Source organism: Uloborus diversus, chromosome 10 (assembly GCF_026930045.1).
Source record: "Uloborus diversus isolate 005 chromosome 10, Udiv.v.3.1, whole genome shotgun sequence".
Lineage (NCBI taxonomy): Eukaryota > Metazoa > Arthropoda > Arachnida > Araneae > Uloboridae > Uloborus > Uloborus diversus.
The window spans coordinates 100,722,528-100,743,005 of NC_072740.1; the positions used below are offsets into that span (position 1 = coordinate 100,722,528).

Consider the following 20,478-nt stretch of genomic DNA (forward strand, 5'->3'; position numbering starts at 1 on the left):
GTTCTTTCAGCTGGGGTGCTGCCATGCAGAAACGCTGGGTACCTACGAAGTGTCTTTATATTTTAGGGCTCTTACTGGTTTTCAAGCATTGTTGGATAACATATACTACTACACTAAATGTAGAAAGTGAGTCAAATTCAAATGGGCACAAAATGGAGATACTGCCTTTTAGATTAAGATAGCAGTATTCCCATCAGATTGCCTTCAGTAATTGTCATTTAGGATTAATTGATCAACCTATAAATCAATCTAAAAGAAAATCAATGCTTTTAAAAATGAAATTCTTTTATTAGTATTCAAAGAGAAAAATGACAACAATGCAACAAATCCTGAGCCATGTACCCTGTAAATTTAGATACTTTAAACAAGTGCATTAATGATGATAACAAGATGAGGACAACTATATTACACAAAATATTTTCATGATGAACACAATTATGATTGTTTGCAGAAATCAGTTCTAACATTAATACAATTTATTGCTTTACGCTTTTTCTTCCTTGAATGCTTCTTTGAACTAGCAGAAGGCTCACTTTCAATAGCTTGAGCAGCTGGTTCATCTATAAAATGAACAAAAAGTTCGTATAAAAGTTCACTAACCTATGAATAAAATTAATAATCTGAAACTAGAAAAACAAAAATTAAATATCTTTCCTGAAAATTCTCCAATACATAAGCACAAATTTTTATTCTTTAGAACTTCCATAAAATTCATTACAAACTCCACAGTTGATAGAAAAAATTAGCTAACATATTAACAGCTGCAATTATATGTATTGAAGTATCAAGTAATATAGCGTGCAACAAGGTATTTCAAGAACAGAAATTGAAACAAGAAACAAATATTGTAAATTAAAAATAATAAGGTACAATATTACTAATTAAACATCGTAATTTTGAAATTGCGATTTTCAAATTGTTTTATTAAACATAAAAATAAGTGAATCATGCTTGAACGATCACTTTATGTTAGAAAACAACAAGCAGAAAGCACAACTCAAAAGTATTATGATGATGAAAACACTCCGATATTGAGTTTAAAAATTTTATGGTGTCTCAACAAAAGTAATCTGTTTTAGAGTCAGGTTAAGGAAAGATTATAATGTATTGTAGTTCTTCAATAATAATATATTTTTTGTAATAATTAAAAGAAATATAATTTTTTTTAGCTTTTATAAAGTTGAAAATGGTTAATATAACTGCAGACAAAATGTTTGTGGGGGAAAAAAGGCAGGAAAAGAGAAAAGAAAGTTTTAATTGTTTTGTTATGATATCTGGAATGGATGGTCCATTCAATTATTTGTATGTACATAAAAAAATATAAAAGGAAACAGAAGAAACGGGGGAGAAAATATTTTCTTTACGCAATTAGAATGTCATTATGTAAACTAACAAAAATCATGATATGCTTTCATGGTGCAAAGGCAAAAGAAAAAAATAGTAAAGCAAGAAGAAAACGAGCTGATGTGTGCATCACATGACTTCCTTTTACACCAATTTAATGATAATAGCGCTTTGGAGTAAGTAAGGAAACACTAAATATTTTCACCCCTAGTTTCTTGCAAACCAAAGCAAAAAAAGTTTTACACAGATTTATTTCCCCATTATTGGCAATTTTAATGTGATTCAGTGGTTAACTCTTTAAACATCACCAACATTGACCAATTAAAGCCAGATTTAAAAATTAATACTAAAAAACATTCGCCAAATTTTTGGCCAAGTTGGTGACAAAACTTGGCAGCCACAAGCTTGGCGATATACTGCCAAGTGTTTGACAAATCATAACACCACGAGTTTACATCGAAATTAACAACAATTTCGACCCAAGAAGGGGCAAAAGACCCCTTTTGGAGTATCCGAATGCAACCAAAAAGGAAGGTGCACAAATAGACCCCACTAGGAGTCTACGTACCAAATTTGAACTTTCTAGGACATACCGTTTTTGAGTTATGCGAGATACATATGCACATGCGTACATACACACATACATACGTACATCACGAGCAAACTCGTTGTAATAAACTCAGAGATCATCTAAAGGGATATTTTAGGTGTCTGTACGTTCCTAGGGCATATATCCATGTGTGGTCGGGTCGAAAAAAACTCAACATTCATTCAGTGTGTGAGCAAGATGGAAATTAAGGTCGATTTTTGAGTGAAATTTTTTTCTCGAATACAATACTTCCTTTTTTGTAAAAGGAAGTAAAAACAAAGAAAGAAACAGAAAATAAAAACACTGGAAGATCATACATCTTTTCATCCTTGTACAGTCATTAGATACAGTGGAGTTAATAATTAGTACAGTTAAATTTGTTATATATCTTATGCGCTTACCAGAAATTACTGGTTAGAAAATTTTAAATAAAAAGCAAGCTGAAATTTAAATAAAATGCATGTACAGCTAAAGGTCAAATTAATTTCAAATCCAATTATTTTTTTAAAAATTATCAGGAAGCCAAATCTTTGCATCATGCTGTTGGAACTACATTTAGGGTACATGCTGATGCAATTGATCTATGCTGGCACAAATTAGACTGTCATAATCGAAATCTCAATAGTTTACCTGCAATTAGAAGCTCCAATCAGAATCTAGAAAGAGGCATTAATTAAATTATCAAAATTATAAAATCTACTTATTTTAGATTACAGTTCTATTTGAAATAGAGGCTTAAGCATAGCTTAAAAAAATGGCAATCACCCTTTTGTAAAACTAAATTCTCAAATTTTAACAATAAAGTACAAACAAAAAATGAGGATGATTTTAAGGGGAATGCAAGTAACTAAAATATGAACTACAAAGAAAACACAAAAACAAAATAATTCAAAAGTATGTTCATTCTTGTTAATAGATAGTTTTAAGTAGAGTATTTTTATTTGGTAGAGTTATTTAAAAGTTTAAAGAAGCTAAACGAATTACTACAAGAGCTAATTCCTTTTTCCCCCTTTTTGTCTTGATCGGCTGGGCAAAAATGTGCATAAGCAGAACAGTGCAATTGTAGTACACAATTTTGCAAGTGTGTCTTAAGCCTTTAGAATTCTATCACTTTGAATAGAATTGCTACATAATTCATTCATTCTATATTGAAAAAAAATAATAAGAACTTTTTTTCTAAGAATCACAGTAAAGCTTGATTATGTGACACATATAAGGGAACTGGTTATAGAACTTAATTTGAAAAAGCAGAAGACTAAATACTTTTTTTTGAGTTGAAGCATAAATTTTAGAATATTAAGGTTCTAATTCAGTTACAGGGTTTTTTTTTTTGGGGGGGGGGAGGGTTCAGTTACAGGGGGTTACCTGGTGGATTTTGAAAATCAATAAAGAAAAACGGAATGCAATAGCATATTGCTTGCAGCCTTATGGTTGGAGAACTTGGGAATTTTATTAGACCAATTGCGTATTTAATTATCAAATCCGACAACTAGATGTTAGCACATGAAAGAAAATAGAAACCAGTATAAAACTGTCACAAGGATTGTTGCAAAAAATTGAAAAATGGTGCTTAAAAAAAAAAAAAAAACTAACACCAAGATATTGAAGAAATTTTTTAAAGATCATAACACTATTCAAATAATTCAATAATATATGTGTTTTCTCATTCTTTTAAAAATGTCTTTCTTAAAACATCAACGGAACTAATCAGTACTATTAACCCTTTGCAAGCTTGTGTGTGGTTATTTTATCCAACTCCCTATGGAGTGGCAATGTCTACAAGGTCAATACTGGTACCGTTGGATACAGGACAGGATGGAAGACATCTAGGGAATGTTCTGACTCACTAAAAAGCATGAAACTCATAAATTGTCACCCACCAAAAGCACCATTGAGTCGGAGCAGGGGCTGGAGCCTTTAGTTTATCTTTATAATAATTGTTCTAATCAGCCACCATTAAAACAAAGCTGTTTTAAAGCAATGTACTGATAATCAAATAAAAATTGTGCACTTAATGTACAATTAAAAGAAAATACAAATAGCTTAATGGCTAGCTCCTATGCTTCGAAGACAGATTTTAAAAAAATCATACAATTTGGGAGAAAAAGAAAAGGAAGGAAAAAAAAATTACATATATATATATATATATAACTAAACATTTGGCAGTTAAAAAACAGAGAAATAAAACTTCAAAGACAAAATTATCTATCCAAACAAAAGCACAAAGAACAAAAACTGAGCAGTTGATGTTAATTCATGCTCACAATTTGTACTTGGAATTACTCTGTAAAAGATATCCTCATCATCTTCACTTTCTATTTCTTCTTCACCACCATGAAGTGCTTTTAAATATGGTATCACAGTCATATTTCGGTATACATCTTTTTCAGATCTCTTAGGAATTGATACACATTCTGCAAGAACAGGAGGACGTCTTCTCACCCAACTAAAAGGACAAAAATGTTCTTGTAAGAAACAAAAAACAAAAAACAAAAACAAAAAAAAAAAAAAAAGAAAGAAAGAAAAATAAATAGTACTTTGATTAAATTTTTGAGTTCAGTAAAATTGATATCTGACACTTTCATATTAAAGCTTTCAGTAGTAATCTTAACAAGTGTCAATAGTTTTCTCTGCTGTTCAGTAGTTCTTGTACTTAATACCTGACAAATCCAGATGCAAAACTTACTCAATATTCAAAGAAAAAATATCTGAAGAAAAACAAATTTAATGAAAATTGGCATTAAAATTAGAAAAAAAAAATGCATTGCAGTCAGAACAAAATGAAAATTCCATTTCCCTCAGAAGAAAAAAATGTTTAACCAAAATATGCATTCCAATTAGAACAAAACAAAAGTACCCCACCCCTCTACAATAAAGTAAAAAGAATTCAAATATGCATTATAAAATTGAAACCTAAATATCCCTCCTTCCTTGGAAGACAAATAATTCAGTTAAAACCTGCATTTTATTTAATAAAAAATTCTGCTTCTCCTCCAGAATAATGGATTTGTATAAATGCATTTTGAAAAAAAAAAAAAAAAAAAAATCCTGCTTCCCTGATTCTGCATACTCAAGAAAAAAACTTCAACTACAGCAAGCAAAAACCTCTCCTTCAAAGAAAAGGAATTTAATTGAAACATATATTTTAGGCATAAGATTGCTGAAAAGAGGAAAACGATGAAATTCATGAGGAATAGAACATTTGGATTTTATTATTTTTTTTTTAAGTGCAAACAAATGACTAAAGTTTTGCATTTCAATCTGTTAGACATTTTTATTGGCGATCAAACTCACAGTATCATTCCAACTGTTTTAGAACCAAAGATATTATGCTCAGTGGTTTCTTTAGCAGGTGAAAAATAAGCAAGAAATTGCTTTTTGTAATTATTTACTGTCTCCTATTTTTGTTAATAATACTTCCAAAAACATTTACCTAACTCCATGTGGGAGATTATATTATGTATGTAGAAATTTAGGTTGTTCAGGGAAAAGACAAACTGCAGCGCTGCATTGTTTCATTGGTGTAGTTTGGTGGAAAATTAGGATTTTTTTTTTTCATTTTGGTACCAATATTCAAGGATTTGAATTTTGCACATAGTGGCAGATTTTTGATCTTTGAATATTTTTTCCATGCTTCAATACTATACATATGTTCTAAATTTTAATAAACTTTAAAAGTCATAACTAAACTAATCTAAATTTTATTTTGAGTTGAATGGTGTCAAAGTTATTGGTTCCTTTAACAGGACTTGCGTTCTGTTTCTGTGAACATGAAAAATTTCAAAATTTAGATTAAAGGAAAATAGTATTCAGGAATTTTCATCCAGAGCTGCCAACTGCTAAGATAAAATTGTAATTTCTACAAATTACAGCTTTGAGTTATAATGCTACAAAAACAAGAAAAAAAAGTCTTTTCTTTACTTTTTGTAATCTTAAAAAAGAAGAGTAAATCTTTATAAATAATATTTATATTTTTAATCATTTAGCATTGCTTTTGTACTGAATAATATATTTTTTTCTTTTTTTAAAAATAAACAAAATGATTTTATCATATTAAATGATAAAAACATAAAAAAATTAAATATTTCTTAAAAATTAACAGTTTCTTGTACCATTGTAACTTTAACATCATAAATTATTCATTGCCTCTGTTAGATTAGTATAAAATGTGCTGCTTTACTTCCCTCCTGCCTGGAGCAAACTTCTGCTACTAATTTAGATTTTCAAAAGTTGGCAGCTCTGTATTGGTCTATTCCTCAAAGTCCACTGCAGAACGCTCTGAATGAAAAAAAATTCCAATTTCTGCAAAGGATGCAAAATTGCACATTTCAATATATAGATGCTGCAATTAGAATAGGAAGAGCATTTCTCCCAATTTTCAATCATGGATGGTCGAAAATAGCAGGAAAAGGGACGAAATTAAAAATTGAGATTATAGGGGATAAATATGGAAAAAAGAAAGATTGGTCAAATTTGAGGACATAACTCAAACAAGTCTCCTTTTTCATTTTTTTTCTCGAATTTACATATTGAAAACACTCTTTTTCCAGCAACATTGCTATGAGAAAGAATTATTCCATTTGCACACAATCATAGAAAGGAAACAAACCAGCAGGAAAAAACTAAAATAACAAAATCGAGAAAAATGAGGAAAATGACAAAAAAGCGGAAAACTGCATATCCAAGGAAGAATATCATGCCTGACATTTAGAAAAAAGAAATCTTCCTTTCCCTCAAACAAAAAAAAGTTCATTAATAGATGCACCTCTATTTGAATAAAGATCTGCCAAAATACTACACAATTTAGTTCGGTATTAGATTTGTTTTTGCAGCCTACAATGAAGTAAATAAGTCATTTTTGAAAATTTAAAAATTGAATTTAATTTTAAAACAGATGAGAAAATGCTCAAAAATAAGTGTCAGTACAAGCAGCACAAATGTTGATCACATCAAAATGTGCAGCAAAAGCAACCACAAGCAAAATTTTTTCTTCCTTTGATAATAAGCACAGGGTTAAAGGGTTGCTACCAATATCCCTCAATGCATGAAGAAAATTAGGTTAGAACTGTATTGAGCATTCTGCTATTGTGACGCCATCTTTTCTCTATCTTCCATTGTCCAAAGATGCAGACTACCAAGGCTATCAGTTAATCGCTTGTTTCAGCAATCACCAAAGATTTCTTTTCATTTTTATAACTGCGTCTAAAGTTTTAAGTTGATGTTGTTTTCCATTAAAAAATGGGACTGCTCCGTATTTCATAGCTGCTTTTTTTTTTGTTTTCCCGAAAAAACTATGGAACATCTGTAGCATTTGGCATCTCTGTAGATACATAAAGCTTTCAAACACTAATTCTATGGAAGAGTGAAAGAAATCTTAAAACAATTACCAATGGTCCATCGCTTCATTGAGAGTCATTCTTGAATTAGGGTCTTTTTGTAGCATGCCTAAGGGAGAAAACAGTAAATATTACTCATATAACAAATTTTCAGAATTCAGATCCCCCCTTCCCTCCTTCTGCAATAATTCCCTTTATTAAAAACATCAACCTATAATAATACCATAAAAATATGGTCTAAAGATATGGTAATAGAGAATATTTAACTTGATTTTTCAAAGAGCGAACAAGACTTTCTCATACAATTTAACCATACCATCAAATACTGTCTCAAAACTCAGTAGCAGCACATTTCTAATTATGTGATACCCACTTTTAACCACGCGCCAGTTTTAACCATACACTATACATTCACCATCAATCTATCAACTCTTGATTTGCCCCTGTGTGGTACGTCCAGGTTTTTTTTCTTTTGATTTGCTATCCATTTTGCTTGTATTTTTTCTTTTATTATACTATTTTCAATTATACTATTATAGAGTGTAATTGCAGAATTTGTCAACAAATGGTCATAGCTGTCTATCATAGTTTTCTTGAAAAACGAGTTTTGCGCGGTTAGAGGTGTATTATTAGTGCTTCAAAAAAGCTGCAATTTAGAAATTACTAGTGAAATTTAAAACACTCTAAGCAATTAATTTTCCTAATTACAATTATTTTAATTGTTATTTCTCTTTCATAAATACAAAACACATTATTTACTGCCATAAAAAAATTAACATATTTTTGAACAATTTTGGAAAATATATAAAACGGTTAAGTGCTTAAATCTATCAGTTGTAGAGAAAAAGTTTTAATTTCAGAGCTTTAACATTGTTCCGTGAGGTTTTCCCCCCTCATATATCTATAAAAAACACTTTGAAACTTTTACTTTGAAATTTATGAATCTTACATGAATTTTGATATAAAAATCAAATTAAAATAGTTGTTAACTGAGATTAAAAAATTTTCATGCATCACCATTTAGCCAGCAATTTAATTTTTCTTACTTTCAATGGTAGTCTAAAAGTAAAAGTAATATTCTTTCAATAAAACATGTTGAAACTTAGTAAACTAACTGCAAAATATCTGATAATATATTTTAAAAATGAAATGTGAAATAAATAAATTGATTATTTTTAAAATTTCATGACAGAAGTGGTTTGAACTGTCAAGGATAATACAAATACTTTCTCACTTTGAAGAAAGGAAAAATAATTAACCAGGAAAGAAAAAAAATAATAAGATAGTCACTTCAACCAGATACTACTCCTTCATTTTTAAGGGTGATATTTTAGAGCAATAAAACTAGGTTAATCCCCTCCCCTTTTATTTTGAAACTAAGAATATCAAATAGAGTTCCATATATGAAAACACGATTCCTTTACTGGAGAGAAAAAAAATCTTTAGGAGCAGTTTACTTACAATCATCAATATGGTCTACAAACTGTATAGTAGTCAAAGTAATATTGCATTGATTAAGGGAATCTTAAATCAATGCAATATTATTTTGGAACAAAACTTTTCTCATTAAGATATTTTTGCAGCACCTAGTTATTACTTTCTGAAACACATGAAACACAAATGATTATAGTACTATACAGGTTCTAAGTAACTGTTAAATGTCCAAATGAATTACAGAGAAATCCCATTGCACAGCAAATATCAGTACAACGAAATATCTGCTTAAAAAAATAAAATTTCAGTTATGATTTAATTTCTATGACATAGTTTGAATTCCATTACAACAAAATTCTCGTTATAACAAACAAAATTTGCGGTCCCTTAAAGTTCTTTGCAAAAGGATTTCTCTGTATTTTGATATTTGTCAGAAAATATTAGAATATTGTTCAAAATATAATTTCTTTCTTTTTTTAAAAAAATTGAATTTGAATAAAAGAAAAAGTTATATGCAATATATTATGAAATAATTTCTGAGAAGAGATTATGTTTAAGTGTTTGATTTGTAAACACCAACAAACCTATGAAGAACTTAAAAAAGCAATGAAACATGGGTGAAACAATCACCAACAACTGCAAAAAATATTTAACAAATGCAAACCAAAACTACTAGCTGACATGAGTGAAATATTGGCACTTGAAAGTGCTAGTTTAAAAAACTGATTCTTTTTTATGGCACTTTCCTGAAAAAAGAAGCATAACCTAAATTAATAGTTTATTTTTTGCTGATGACAGTGAAAAATAGCAAATTTTATAAAGCATGAAGGAACCCCCCCCCCCCCAAAAAAATAATGAAATACATTTCATGATTCAGTGGCCGCCCCTTATATGAATCATGTTTGTTCTAAACAGTTTTGATTCCATAAAGTGGCTAATTCAATAAAGCTAAATTTAGTTCTGTTTTTGACGATTTGATTCAATTAACCAGTGTCCATTGTACTGCAATTTACAATGCTAAAATAAATACTTTCATTTTTGATTTTAAAGCACCATTGTGGTGCATAATCCTACAGTATCCCTTTGTTATTTGGATCAAGATCTCATCCTAAGAAAAAGTCTTGCAAAAATGACAAAACGCATGGTAGGATTGAACTCACAATTTTCGCACTTCTAGCTTGACGCTCTAACTAAAGCACAGGACCTCACTCATGGGGCACTGTACATCAAAGAAATGCTAAATAAAAAAACAGAATAAATTGATTTTTTTCCAAAAACCACCACAATGTGAGTTTTCTGTTCATTTTTGGCTATTTATTTGAATGACAAGTGGAGTTTGGCACAGATTTATTGAAGTAATCAATTTCATAGTTCTTGTGGCTCTTGATCAACAGAGGTTACAATTTTTGCTACATAGGCAGCATGATGTGGCATTGCATAATTCCCCCCCCCCCCTGTCACGTTACTGATTCAAATGTGTTATGCCCACAGTTATCTTTGCAACAGTACTTCTTTATATACATTGTAGCCAGTAATAATTCACAACAGTTACAATGCAGGTTTTTCTTTTGTAATACTATGAAAATAAGAGCTACATTTCTAAAGACGATTTATATGATATTTTCCATATATGTACTTGGTATTTGCATTGACTTCTCTTTTTATGCATCATTCCTGACAAAAACTTTTCATAATACTCAGATTGGAAGAAAACGAATGTTCATGAGATTGCTTTGCTTATTCAGCCCTTTAATAAGCAATAGTGAACTAATTAAGGAAAAACTTTTTTTTGGTGCACATTAGGGTGGTCACAAAAAAATCGATTTTCGAATTTATTCCGCGGCACCCCCCCTTAAATGTGCCAATGGAGTAGAAAACATGATTTGCAAAGTTTCAGCTCCATCCGATAATGTTAACACGTGCCGCAAAGAGGCTAAAGTTACGAAAAACAGTGATCTTTAGCGAAAAATCGTAGTTTTTCATCTTTAAAACCAAAACTTTTTATCCTAGAAACTTTGTTCCTATCTCATTTTATACGAAATTTTGTTCTCATGATGAGTTATCTTATACATTTTTAAAATAAAATTTATAGAATGGTACTTGGCATTTTTCTGGTCAGGTCATGGAAGATATCATCAATAAGGAATTTTCATGCAAAGAATTTAAAGCATTACAATATTCAATTACATTTATTTGCTCTTTGTTGATTTAAATTTATCCAAACGGCTTCATTTGGAGGTACTTTAAAAATTAAATGCAAAAAATTGCTGATTTAAAATAAAGGAACTAAGCAGTTCAGAAGAGAAAGCAGAGTTAAAAAATTACAAAAAAGAAAAGAAAAAATCTAATGCATCTTATTGCTTACACTATTTAATCATACATCATTATATTATTATTTTTATTGAGAAATTAAAGAGGTAATGGCTTCGATGTGATAGATTTTGATGAATGTAGAAAAATGTGCCCGCATTTGGACAAAACTTGTAATAGAAACTGTTGTTAGTTAGAAATTAGTTTTAGACCTGTTTCAGCTGTGCCATTGACAACCCTTAAACTGATTACTATCTTTTTAGCTTTAATATAATATTGATTTTCACACTATTCATCAAGATCAGTATTTAAAAACTTTGTATCGATTTTGAATCTCTTTAAAAAATTGTATCTCTTAAAAAGTTTGAGGAGAAATGAAAAAATCTACTTCTTTGTCCAATAAACTAAGCTTCTTTCAGATTGAGCTGAGCTTTTGTATCCCTATCATCACAATCATCTTCATTATCTCCAACTTCGGATTTTAATTTTGCCGCCTTCTTTGTTTTGATCTCTTTTTTTTCTCCCCTTCTTTGAGTTCAGAGACCACAAATGCTTAATTATTTTAGGTAGTTCTGTGCCTACATCATCTTCATAAATACTCTTGGATCGAACCAAAGGTTTTATTTACTGTAGATCCTGGTTGGTAGCCAAAGCTGGATAGCAGACAATAAACCATACTTTTCCACAAATATTGTTGATAAACAACCAAATATCTTCAATACCTTTTATCTTTAAATTGATTAAGGAAAGCTGATCCCTGAGAGGATATATTTCTAAAGAGTATATGAGGCAGTGAGATGCAAAGGAATGTGATTCACAAAATTAAAATTTTCGAGATAGTCATTACAAATAATAGGGGAACGTCTCCACTGCTTAGGGGAAAGAGATGGTACTAGTAGCTCTGGTAGGGGCTGTAATATAGCAGGATTTAGAAAAAAGGTTCATTGAAAGCCTACCTAGGAGATCTGCATTAAATCCATTTTATAAGGAACTCTAAAAAGTCCACTTACATCCCTTTGCTTCTCACTACGTCATATGGCCTTTGCCATCCATCTTGTGTGATGAATAGCACCAGGTACTCGAAAAGTAACATTGTTTGGAGAAAGACTCCCTAAATAAGTTAAGCAAAGTGGAATGAACTTCTTATAGGCATGCCCAAGCTGCTACTGTTTTTATTTCTCAAAAAAAAAAAAAAAAAAGCTTGAAATTTCATCTGGATTGCTTATTTTGTTTTTAATTTTCTATACTTGCTTTGAAGTGCTTCTTATCTATACATTATCTATACATCCTGAAATTCTTGAAAAATATCTGGTTGAGGAATAGTGGGCATACCTATTTTGCAAATCAAAACTTCTAAGATGTGGTAGCGACATGCAAAATACAAACACTTTTTCTGTAACAACTGTACTCACAAAACGCATTTTTGTACTGCAGAAAGTAGCCATAAAATGACTGTCATTTTAACTAAAGCCCTAACAAGTCCTCGTCTAAGAACGCAGGCTACTTTCCTGGGAATCATAGTTTTTCCTTTCTCTGGGGGGTCGAAAACCCTTACAAGACTGGGATTTTTAAGCTAGTGTTTAGCACTGACCACCGAGGAGGAAAGCAACGTTCCATATTCATGGCCTCTACAGCTAATTTCATAAGTTTTACATGCAGTTGTTTGTTTTAGCTTTGAGTTTTAGAGACATAACTATAGTACAGTGAAATCCTGTTACAACGAACTTCAAATTACCAGAAATTTTCTTCGTTTTAACAAGGTTTTCGTAGTAATGAAATTCAAGCAACGTAATAAAAATCAAATCGGAGCTGAAAATTTCTTTCCTTGAAACAGATATTTCGTTGTTTAGGTATTCGTTGTAACGGGATTTCACTGCATATATTTCTGATAATATTGCTGTTTTTGCTCTGATATCTTAACATTGTAAGGGGGTTGCAACCACTAACTAAAAGAAGCAATACACTTTATATTATAATGATTCGTTCTTTTTGCGTGACTTTGAAGATATTAGCTACAACCTGACTTGAAAAATCCTGAATAATGTTCAATCAATTCTTACAAGAATTTAGACAAAATTAGACTTAAAGAAAATAAAAATCCCTATAAATTGAGGTTCCGAACCAAGTTTCTAGAAAGAATAGTTTTAGTTTTACAGATGAAAAACTACGATTTTTTGCTAAAAATTGCAATTTTTCGTAACTTTAGCCTCTTTGCGGCACATGTTAATATCATCAAAATGACTTGAAACTTTGCAAATCATTTTCTAGTCCATTGGCACATTTTAGGGGATGCCGCAAAAGATTAGATGAAAAAAGTTTTTCCCCATGTACCTTGTGACCACCCTAGTGCACATACTAAGTAAGTAGTGTGGCATCTATGAAGCAAGTAAGTGATGCGTGCATAGTTCTTGGTAGGGCATAAGGTCTAGGTGAGATTTCACCTACCATCTTTTGTTATGCTAAATCAGTACTTTAGCACTAGGCTGAAAGGACACCAAGGCACTTTGAAAAATTTGGATCATATGCTCTCAAACTGTACACTGCAGTAATATACGTATAATATTTCAATGTCCCCCCCCCTCAATTGATCCAGCCATTATCTCCCTTTCTATCCACTAATTTAAATGTTACATCATGTAAATCAGTGGGGTGAGATATTTTCCAGTAGTGATACATGTTACACATATACTTCACCTTGCTCATCTTATACTTAAATAAAAAGAAAAAGTGAAATGTTCACTTCTTTTTGGAGCATACTTTGCTTGTGTTATCGTTTTTTTCACCCACTGATTTACAAGTTTTAGAAAAACATTAAATTTTTCACAGCAATAAAGCAATAATGCTGAATAAGTTAGTCAGAGCCATATATTTGGCATAAAAGCTGATGAAAATATGTTGCTTCTGTGCAACTGTAACAAATAAATGATTAAAACAAACTCCATTTGCTTGCTAAATGAGCCATATCCAGCACTAGCTTACAAATGCTCTGTAACTTGATATTCAGATTGAAATGTTTCAGAATTGGGAAAAGCCTCAACAAATTCATGTACCTGGCAGTATTTGCTAGGTGCTGGGATCTCATTTTCTGCCAATATTTATTAAATTTAACAGAAATGTTGGAAAATGGGAATATACCTCATTAAATTTTAAAATTGTATCCAAAATATATTGAAACAATTTGAAATTAAACACAGGATTGAAACAAAGTTTCATAATTGAAATATTCTTTAAGAACAGTTGATAAATTCAAAATATCATAAATAACAACCTGAAAGTAATTCTTGCAAAGACTTGTCCAAATCTTCAGGAATTGTCACTTCACCTTTTCCAATATTTTCATACAATTTATAAATGCTGTCTCCTTCAAAAGGATATTTTCCAGTAGTGATATTAAACCTAAAAAACGATGAGAAAATATATAAAAAACATCAAATGCATCTCAATATTTTAAACTATATATTCTTAATTTAATTTTTAAGTTTAAAAAGGAACAAACAAATTTACTAAATTAAATTGTAAAGAAAAAAGATGATGAAATTTTTAATAAATTTCTTCTTATTTTCACTGGAACTTGGTTTGGTTCAGAGTAATGCTCAAATACACACACACAACATATAATATGTAGACTGAAACTGATTTAAGCATACCCAGTATTTAATATTTTTCTACATTTTGCTTTTCATTTTGCATGTGTATGGTCTAAAAAACCTTTTATACTCATAAAATTAGCCTTTTATACTCATATATAAAGCCTCAAAAAATTGCATTTTAACATTTGGGAGGGAACACCAACTTCTTCCTTTCCCCTAACACTACCAAAACCTCCTTAAGATAACAAATTTTTGATATCAATTTTGCAAATTTTTCCTCTGATGTCCCCAAAGAAATAGCATTTTGAGAGCTCATAATTATTGGTATCTATCTTTCCTTCAAAGCTATGAATGGAACATTTTTTTTTCTGAAGTCATTAGAACTGGCCAGTTCTAATTATTTTATCTGCTGCCAAAAATTATATGCTAATATTTTGAAAAATGAACTAGAAAAAAACATCACTTATAATTCCTCCAAAGTTAATTAATCTTCCATCATCAAAAAATTTGCTGCTGCTTACAAACTTTTTAAATTGCAACGTCCACATTCTGTTAACTTACCTTACTTATATGCAATTCCAAAATTTCATAAAACACCTGTTGGGTTTCGTTTCATATGTTCTGCCACCAACACCATCGGAAAAAATCTGAGTGTAAAACTTGAACAGTTTCTCAAAAAAATTCTCGAACAACTTAAACTTCAACAAAAGAATTGGTTTTGAATTGTTAATAATAGTGTAGAAGTGATCAATTTACTTAATATGCTTGATATAAATTACTTGGATACATTTGATTTTGAAAACCTCTTCACTAATATCCCACTCATTGAACTTTTTTCCTCTGTGTCAGAACTTTTTAATTCGGTCAAGGATTCCCTTGATTTTAATGAATTGTTTTTTCTTGGTCTTTTTAAATTTTGTATTTTCAATAATTTTTTCAAAAATGGTAATTCATGTTTTCTACAAATTAATGGCATTGCAATGGGAGCTAATTTTAGCTCTACATCAGCCAACCTTTTTCTTTTATATTATGAGAGAAAATATTTAGTTGACAATCCCTCCTCTACACCTCTTTGTTGCAGGTACATCAATGATCTATTGTGTATAAAATTTCCGAATTTTTCTGAACTCAGCAAAACAATTTATCATAGTTCATTAACACTCAAAAAGACTAGTTTTAATCAAAATAGCTTTAATTTCCTGGATATCAACATACAAATTGATTCAAATTGTTACACTACAATCTATGATAAAAGGCGCGAGTTTAATTTCACAGTTAACAGCTTACAAGATTTTTCCTCCTGCTTAAGTAAAAAGGTTTTTATTGGCATCATTATTTCGCAAGCTATCAGAATAAAAAGAATTTGCAATGCCATTTCTGCATTTAATCAAGAAATTTCAGTACTCAAAAACATACTTTTTAATAATAACTTCCCTAAAAATCTGGTTGAAAACATTTGCTTAAGTATAGCCTTCCATGAGCATTTCACTTCTTTTGAAACTGTTTAACTGTATAAATGTATGATACAACCGTGACAAACCATTGTTTTGTGGATCACCGGGGTGGATGATTTTTACACGTGGGAAATGGACGACTTGGCATGGTTCTGGAATAATCTTTTGGATATGATTTTATTTTTTATTTTTACGTTGACAACTGGAAGGAATTTCTATCATGTTGAACATTGGAATTGGCTCTTTTTATATGGATTTCAAGGTAAGATAATTTTGTTATTGGCAGGTACTGTCCCGTGGATGGTTATCGGAACTTATTTTCCTAATTAGTCGAGGAGAAACCCCCTGCTTTTAGTTTTAGGTTTGAGCTCTTGTTTATTGTTTATAGTTTAGCAAGTGGTGCATTTGCCCAATGTTATTCTACATTGCATGTTCTGGAGCTTAAACATTCTCTTTTAGTTCATAGTTAAAATTTTGGTCTTTTGACCATAATTAATCAATCCTCCACGGCTGATTAGCTCTAGATTCATACTTTATCTTTTCCTATTTAATGCTATTTGCAATTTTCCTTTTTATCATCATTATTTTTATATAATTGTTTAATATTTGAAATTTTGTTTGCTTATTTTATATTTACTTGGTTTTTTAGTTTTGCTGCTTTGTGCATCTATGGGCTTTTGGTGTGGTCTTTTCAATATTCTTCACTTCTTATTATATATATATATATATATATATATATATATATATATATATATATATATATATATATATATACACACACACATAAAAAACATGAGATACATTTTAAGAACATTTTAAATATAAATTCAAAGACATTGAAAGAAAAATGAAAGAACAAATACTAGGTTAGGTTACTGTAATGCTAGCACAAAACTCCTAGAAACAAAAATAGTACAAACATATTCATGAATAAACAATTAAAATAAATTGGAAAATGCAAAAACAAGAACACAAAAACAACACCAAAATGAAAAAAGGTGAACCAGGGACTGATACTCTCCTTAAGAGGAGGACTGGTCCCTAAGTTCACAAGGCCTTTTCTGTTTAGCAAGAGGGAAACTCCCAATAACTTGCTACCATCCCCAACAGCCTTGGAGGAAAATAGAACGTGAAAACATACCTGAAAATTATAGAACGAAAGGGAATTCAGGCGAACCTTCAAACGGAAGCAGCAATCAGAATGTAGACCTTGTAAAAGAAATGACTTGCACGTGCCAGACAAAAATGCAGTTAAGCTCTTTCGTTCTTTAATTTTCAGGTATGTTTTCATATTCTATTTTCCTTCAAGGCTCACGGGGAGGGTAGCAAGTTATTGGGACCGTCTTTCTTGCTAAACAGAAAGGGCCTTATGAACTTAGGGGACCGGTCCTCCCCTTGAGAGAGTATCGGTCCCTGGTTCATCTTTTTTCATTTTGGTGTTGTTTTTGTGTTCTAGCCTTTTGCATTTTCCAATTTATTTTGATTGTTTATTCATGAATATATAAGTCCATAAAAATAAGTTGAAATTTATAAAAAATATCAAACATAAAGCCTAAAGATGCACAAAGCAGCCAACCAATTAAGCTTAGTAAATAGCGTGCTAGAAAAGTGGAAAATACAAATAGAACAGAATTATATTATCACTACAATGGTAAATGGAAAACTAAAACTATCTGAAAAAGAATTTTCGGGTAATGAATGAAAATTAGAATGTTTTTCATACATTTTCTCAGATTTTGGGTTAAAAATTTTATAATTTCACTTCTAATTAACTCAGAAGTTCAAAACAAATTACAGCTTACGAAAAAGAAGCCACTCTTTTGTTTAGTATAGGAATTTTTTCTTATGAAATCCCCAGACTATCACTATAGATTTTATCTAATTTATACTATAGTACAAAGCAGCAATTTGTGTGAAAAGAGTTTTCAAAAATTTACAAATGATGATACCAAACTTTAGTACAAGAATACATACAAAGTTACTCCTGAAGACCACACATCTACTTTGAATCCTGAAAATTCTTCATCACCATTCGCTATTTCCGGAGGTTGAAATGCAGGAGATCCTTGGCTTGTATGACATGTATCATCTATGGCAAAATTATCTAACGCCTATAGATAAAAAAAAGAAAAAAAATATTATAAAACTAGGTAAATCTCTACATGATACACATGTTTAAAGAAAGAAAAACTCATTAGATTACAATAAAAAAAAAATACTGACAATAATAAAGTGAAAGCATTTTAAAATTACCCTTAAGAGAAGCCTCTAAGATTTTAATGGACTATTCAATTGAAACCTTTCTTAAATGCTTTTTAAAGTTACTATATTGAATTAGCTTAATACTTGTATGTGTTTTTACTTCAAACCATTAAAAATTTTCCTCACTTAAAACAAATAAACGGAGGAAAAAAACACTGAAATAATCCCATACAGACTAACCCATTATAGAAAATGCATACATTCCCAGAAAAATTAATGATAATACAAATACTGCTGTCTTCACTTATGTGAGGGATGCGTTCCAAGACCCTTTGCATAAGTTAAAATTTACATTATGGAAAAGGGTATAAAACAATTTTTTTATATAAACAACCCAACTATTTAAGACACTTGCAAACACCTCTCAAACTGTTTTAAACCATTGTTTAACTACATATTACTGGGTGTTACATAAAGAATTTTTTTTAACAGTATTTTTAAAAAAGCTTCATTATTCAACATAAAACACTGTTATGTTGCACAAAATCAATGATCAATGGGAGAGAGAGACATAAAATAAAACAGTAAGATATGTACAGTATGTAGTAATAATAAAATACTGCACTATAATAGTACTTTGCTGTAGATACAGTAGTTACATTTATAATTTAAAAATTGATGATGATTTATGCTGCCCAATCTCAGATCGTTATTCGAATATATTTTTAACTATAGTTGCTTCACCTTTTCTTTCATAATGTTTTCATCTATGGTAACACTCCTCTTTCTGGTCACTTTGATCCATAATGCAAGAGCAGTTTCCATTCTCACAGTTTAAATTTTTTTCAGCCACTACTCTGCGAGCTTCACACTGAAACGAAGTTCTGAACTTTTACAGATTCCTTTTTAATTGTACGTATAAAAGATTCACTCATGAATGCTATCTTTGATCCACTTTTTAGCTGTTCAAGTATGTTAAGAATCTTTATCTTTTCTTAAATTGTTAAAAATTGAGCTGTTTTCTTTCCATCTTTACAAACTTTAGAAGAAACAGTTTAGGTGCCATTATATTCAAACTAAAATTAGCTGCATATCACACAATGACACCGTTTTATACTCATTCTAAATCTGCAGTCTTAGATTTATATCTAGTGTTAATACTTTTATTTACTAATTTATTTATATTCTATTACAAAGATCAACTTTTGCCCCCATCTAGTTTTATCCTGTAGAAGCAGTTCAAAAAAAAAAAAAGGACAAAAAAATTTTTGAATTTAAATGTTAATCAGTTTATGCACCAACCACACTATGAATTTCTTAAAGATGGAAAAGCAAGAACAATCTGCAAATTTCATCTTGCAGAATCGACTTTTTAAAATTCCATTTAGGCATTTCCATGCCAAAGTACACACAATGGTCAAATTTTAAAACAAGCTTTATTCAAAATGTTTGTTTATTTTTTATAGTAAATAGATTGAATTTCACATTATCTACGCAAAAATTACTTTTTTTGTTTTGCATCTGGCAACAAACTTGCATCAAAAAAGGCATTTGTAAACATGTGTTGCTACATGTTTACAAATGTTGAAAAAAGTTGATCATTTTCATAAGGATCTTTTTCACATATATGATAAGTTGAAGTGTATTATATATTAGTATTTTTTAAAAGTGTTTTTGCAGTACTTTAAGGAGGCATGCAAATTTTTTCCAATAATAACTTAAACATAGTCAAATTTTGCATTCTTGAATAAGCCTAATGCATGTAGTGTGAGTCACAAAAAACATAGAAATTTTATTTTTATTAAATAATGCCTATAGTTTCAGCTATAATATTTTTAATTTTTTTTCTATAACTTGATGTCAATACTTTTTCACAATTCATTTGATACAATTTTGAATACTGTTAGAAATATAAATATAAATGTGTGTGTAGTGTGAGCCACTGTTTTGGTTTTGTTTTGTGAGTTTTTACACTTTGATGACAAAATTCGTCATTAAAATTATAAAATTCACACAAACTAATAATTTAAATGTATTTTCTATAGTTAATATGGCTAAAACTCCATCTCAACGTAAAGCAGAGCAAAGAAAAAGGCTTAAGGAATTTGGGAAATATTTCGTTTTTTTTGCAAAGCTGAAACAAAACGTCAACGAAGAAACTTAATTTGGGTACCCTAATAGAAGGAAAGTTTCAATGGCAATATTCTGTCACTAGCCAT

The 20,478-nt window shown here is 30.2% G+C and overlaps 1 protein-coding gene across 1 annotated transcript; it reads right to left on the bottom strand.

The window, feature by feature from the left end:
• Positions 1–284: 284 nt before the first annotated feature.
• Positions 285–15,151, bottom strand: LOC129231113 (serine/threonine-protein kinase STK11-like). Its single transcript, XM_054865360.1, has 5 exons — positions 15,129–15,151; positions 14,282–14,409; positions 7,321–7,378; positions 4,198–4,379; positions 285–560 (listed from the first exon to the last, which is right to left on the bottom strand). The coding sequence occupies exons 1-5, from the start codon at positions 15,149–15,151 to the stop codon at positions 436–438; spliced, it is 516 nt and encodes a 171-aa protein (XP_054721335.1). The 3' UTR covers positions 285–435.
• Positions 15,152–20,478: the final 5,327 nt, after the last annotated feature.